The following is a 5,128-nucleotide window of genomic DNA, read 5'->3' on the forward strand; positions in this document are numbered from 1 at the left end:
CCGTTCTTCCATAACGCCCATAAGAGCATTAGCAGTTTCTCAAACTTATCTTGCTGCATGTTGAGTGCATGATCCAGGCAAATTTATGTTGTATGCTGCATACTTAATTATTATTGCTAGTTTTTTTATATATATTTTTTTAACTTTGTCGTATGCTGCATACTTAATTATTATTGCTATAGTCTTTTTAAGTTCTTATTAACTTAGAAGTTCACTTGTAAAATAAAGAAGACTTAGAAGATTAAATGTGTATGTTTTTTCCTCTAACCCTCGTTAGAGGGTTCTCTCGACAGCGGCTAGTTGGCGGCGGTCTTGTACCTGCGATTGAGCAGGGGGTTTCTCTTCTCTTTCGTCTTTTCCTCGTGGGTGACAGCGGGCTTGCTCGGCGTTCCTTCAGGTTCATAGACTATGGTCTCTTGCTTTTAGTTGTTCTAGCGGATGGGGTTTGCGGGGATGGAGATCGGGAGCCCGATCTGGTGTTGGATTGGTTCAAAATCCGTGATCCTCAAGTTGGGAGGACTGGGGAAGGGTTGAAGCTTGGGGCGGGTTGGTTGAAGGCACCTGGAGATAGTTGGAAGCCTGTTATTGGTGACGGGGATTGGTGGGATCCAGATTGGCTGGATCATTCTTCCCCATCAGACGGTGGTGGCGGATTTTTAGGTGTGTTGGACGGCAGCGGTGATGGTTCGGTGGATTGGTCATGGTGCTCTTCTAACGTAGGTGCTGACGAGTATGCTTTTGACATCGTCGCTGTTGGCCGGGATACCATTGAGGGTGATCAGATGCAGAGTTTGGTTCGCGACGGAGGCAACGATGGTTGGACTGTGGTGGCGGAGGTCCGAGTCGTTGTTCTTGCTAGGGTCTGCCCTAGTTGGGCCGAGTGGGCTTGTACCAGGAAGAAGGCTGCTTTCTGGCTCTTTTGGGCTCCTTTGTGGGCCTTGGTTTTAGTGTGGGCTAACATAATTTTTAAGTTTGTATTTTTTATTTTAGTGGGTTCTCATCCTTTTTTACAAAATGATGATGAGCCTATGTTTTTCTTTCTTTGAGTGGGGAAGATCGACAAGAAACAAGCAGCCTCGTAGGTAGTTTATTGATTTCGGGGTTACTTAGTTTCTTGTTTTTGCGCTTAATCTAAAAAGGTGGGTGTGCTAGGGGTATGCTAAGTAGTATGCTCGTGTGAGGGTGTGCTCTATGTAATGGCTTCTACTGACGACCCTCTGGGCAAGTCATTATTGTACTGCTTTCTGAAATGCCGAATGAGATTAACATTTTCACCTCAAAAAAAAAATAAAAAGTTCTTATTAACTTATATAATAACTTGCCCTTTTTTCTTTTGCTAAGTATTTTGACTTGATACATTTATGCTTTGTTTAACACGATATTACATATAAATAGGTACTAGCTCAAGCAATATCAAGTTTATTTTTTGAAAGAAATTGGAGTACGTATTCATACATTCACAGTGTCAAGAGAAATAGGTTGAATGCCGAAAGAGATGATAAATTGGTTTATATATATTAGTTTTCTCACTTCTATTAACTAAGTTGGCTTAATAGGAACAACCCCCATCCACTAAGTTGGCTTAATAGGAACAACCCCCATCCCCCCCCCCCCGCCCGATATTATATGATTTGTTTGATTGTACCACCAACTAGAGAAAGTAATAACAAACTAACTAAAAATTCTTTTGATAGAAAGTAGTAATGTGTATTTATAGTAATTAACAAAGGATTTTGTATAAGGTTTTGAAGAAAACAACATGGAAAGTTTTCAATTTTTTTTAACTTTGCTTCCAAATTTTAATAGTGTGATTAAGTATAATAATTCTTTATTTCTTGACGCCCCCAAGGTTTAAATCCTGGTTCCGCCATTGTACGCAATGAATCTTCCTCATCTACATAGTTTCCATCTAACATTCTCCTTCGCAAGTCCTTCAATCTTAAAGGCAACTCATCTATTTCCGTTGATTCTGGATTAAGAGCATGAATATAGTTCCGCCCCTGATTGCGTACCAAGAATACTTCGAGTAGACCTATTCCACCCAGTCCCAATGCACAACCGATTCGGCCAGGAACACATATATCAAACTCATATATCCATATTTGCAAGAGCAAGAGACTCAAGTGGCACTTCAAAATAAGGAATTAGACATGCGTGATGGCCAAGCCTTTCACTGGATTCCAGTCATCGCAAAAAATAAAAACATTTTTTTGGTTGGATTGAAAAACTCAATTAATTTTTAAGTAGTAATGACAATTTATTTTTATATTATAATTCTTGTGTTTTTTTTATTATAAAAGATAAATACATTAAAGAGCAGATCCACGTGGGATCATATACAAACATTGGTCAAAGTGTAACAGCTGACGAACAGAAGTGGGAAACTGACTACACCAAATACGAATTTGAGATAAAATCTGGCGTAGATGAGCAAAATGGTCAGCAACCATTTTTACATAGGAAAAGAAAAGTACGAAAATTGGAAAGAAAATTGGGATATAAGGATAAGTGGTATGAACAGTAAGAGTGGGGTAAAGGAAGGGAAAGAAAATGACAAGAAGGGGACAGGAAGAGGATGAGAAAAGAAGAGAGGAGAAGGGTAAGTGGGGAATCGGAATTGTTGAATGCAATTGAAGGGTACAGAGAAGAAATAGTAGAGGGAAAGTGAAGGGAACGAAGGAAGGAGAAAGCGAGGAGAGGAAAGGGGAAAGGTGAGGGGGAGCGTACAGCGCGTTCCATTTTTGCCTAGTGGATCATATTATAATTCTTGTTGAGATTTTTAATTATAGTGCGATTATCTTTTTTTTTTTTTTCATAATTATATTTATCATATATAATTTATTTTAATTAATCTATCGTAGCGTTCTGCGTATTATAGAGACTGACGTATTGCGTATCATATTATAGAGACTGACGTACTGCGTATCATAGAGACTGTGGTACTACGTATTATAGAGGTAGGCGTACTGCGTACCCGTACCGTGTACCCCTTCCGCAACGACCCGCGAATCAAGTAACACTGGGCCGCCATCTCTCTCAGCACGAACTTCTGAATCTTCCCCGTCGACGTCTTCGGCAGCTCCTCCTTAAACACCACCGTCTTCGGCACCATGTAATGCGGCAACTTCCCCCTGCAATACTCTATTATCTCCTTCTCCGTCGGCCTCCGAGCCACGTCAGCTTTCAGGCTCACAAACGCGCACGGCGTCTCCCCCCAAAACTCGTCAGGCCTAGCCACCACTGCCGCCTCGTTCACTGCCGCGTTGGTGTAGAGAACCGACTCGACCTCCACGCTGCTCACGTTCTCTCCCCCGCTAATGATCACGTCCTTAGATCGATCCTTGATCTCCAGATACCCGTCCGGGTGCATCACTGCCACGTCGCCGGTATAAAACAAACCTTCTTTCATGCAACTAGCCGTGCCTTTTGGGTCTTTCAGGTAACCCAACATCACAGACCCGCCTCTGAAAACCACCTCCCCCAGCGATGAACCGTCGCGTTTAACCGGCGCACCTGTATCCGGATCCACCACGTCGACGTGGGTCATGGCCACCATCCTCACTCCCTGCCTCGACTTCAGCCTCGCCCTCTCCGTCGCCGGCAACTTATTCCACCCGGGCTTCCACGCGCACGACACCACCGGCCCTGCCGTCTCTGTCAACCCGTACCCATGGCTCACTACGAATCCCAGCGCCTCAGTCCGAGACAAAACCGCCGCGGGAGGCGGAGCTCCGGCGGTCATGATCTGGACCGGGTTCCTCAAAGGCTCGTTGTTCGGTACATTCGTCAGCATGTTGAGGACCACCGGCGCACCGCACATGTGAGTGACGCCGTGTCGTCTGATCAAGTCGTAGATGACATGGGCGTCGAATTTGCGGACGCAAACGTTGGTCCCACCGACAGCGGCGATCCCGTACGGGTAGCTCCAGCCGTTGGCGTGGAACATCGGAAGCGTCCAGAGATAGACGGGCTGTCTGGGTACGGCCCAGTCGAGGAGAGAGTTGACGGTGATGATGAAAAGCCCTCTGTGGCAGTGGACCACTCCCTTGGGGGAGGAAGTAGTGCCGGAAGTGTAGTTCAGCGTCATCGGGTCCCACTCATTCTCCGGTAGGGCCCACAGGAAGTCCGGATCGCCGCTGTCCACCATTTCCTCGTACGTGGCGCAGAAGGGGGATGAGTCGGAGTTGGGATGGGGTGCATCGTCGTCGGCGATGAGGACGAGGAGGGGGGTGGGGGTGTTGGGAGGGAAGAGACGGAGGGCGTCGAGGACGAGGGAGCTGAGGGTGTGGTCGAGGAAGAGGAGCTTGGATTGGCTGTGGCGGAGGAGGAGGGAGACGGTGCGGGTGTCGAGGCGGGTGTTGATGGTGTTGAGGACGGCGCCGGACATGGGGACGGCGAAGTGGAGCTCGTACATGGCGGGGATGTTGGGGGAGAGGACGGAGACGACGTGGCCGCGTCGGATGCCGAGGGAGGAGATGGAGGAAGCGACGCGGAGGCATCGACGGTGGGTCTGGCTCCACGTGTAGGTGGTGTCTTCGTAGATGACAGAAGGGCAGTCGCCGTAGACGGTGGCGGCTCGGTCTAGGAAGCCGAGTGGGGTGAGCGGGGATGAGTTGGCGGGGGTTGGCTTCAGCTCTTCCATTTCAGTATCAGTTGCAGTCTAGCTAGCTGATAGTTTGTACTTGTGAGTTGTGAGAAGAGCGAGATATCGGGGGATTAAATAAACAGAGAGAGAGAAGCCTGGAGAATGGAGATAAGAGGAGAGTGTCTGCTGCCCACCTGGGTTGGTTTAAGTGTTTGACTGTGTGTGTGCAGGTGAATAAAATTACGTTTACTGCAATCACATACCCTGCACGCGCTGCCGAACTGAAACAAAAAAGATTTTTTTTTTTTTTTTTCTTTGGCGGGAAAAGATGTTTGTTTTGGGAGGAGAGATGGAATCAGTGTGATACGAGAGATCGCGTCTAGAATCGTTTAAGCCCGCATGTTTGCTCACTTTAGAGGTACTTCTCTCTCTCTCTTCCCTTTCTCCATGTTTGAGTTTTAGTTTTCCTTCAGTATTTGTGCTGAGTTGAATACGAGCTTAATATATATTTGTTTCCGGAGCAATTATGTTAAAATCAGAGGT

General features: G+C 46.5%; 1 protein-coding gene across 1 annotated transcript; it reads right to left on the minus strand.

Moving 5' to 3' along the window:
- Positions 1-2,729: 2,729 nt before the first annotated feature.
- Positions 2,730-4,785, minus strand: LOC133719714 (2-methylpropanoate--CoA ligase CCL4-like). Its single transcript, XM_062145883.1, has one exon. The coding sequence runs from the start codon at positions 4,640-4,642 to the stop codon at positions 2,897-2,899; it is 1,746 nt and encodes a 581-aa protein (XP_062001867.1). The 5' UTR covers positions 4,643-4,785; the 3' UTR covers positions 2,730-2,896.
- Positions 4,786-5,128: the final 343 nt, after the last annotated feature.

Source organism: Rosa rugosa, chromosome 7, assembly GCF_958449725.1.
Source record: "Rosa rugosa chromosome 7, drRosRugo1.1, whole genome shotgun sequence".
Taxonomy (NCBI): Eukaryota; Viridiplantae; Streptophyta; class Magnoliopsida; order Rosales; family Rosaceae; genus Rosa; species Rosa rugosa.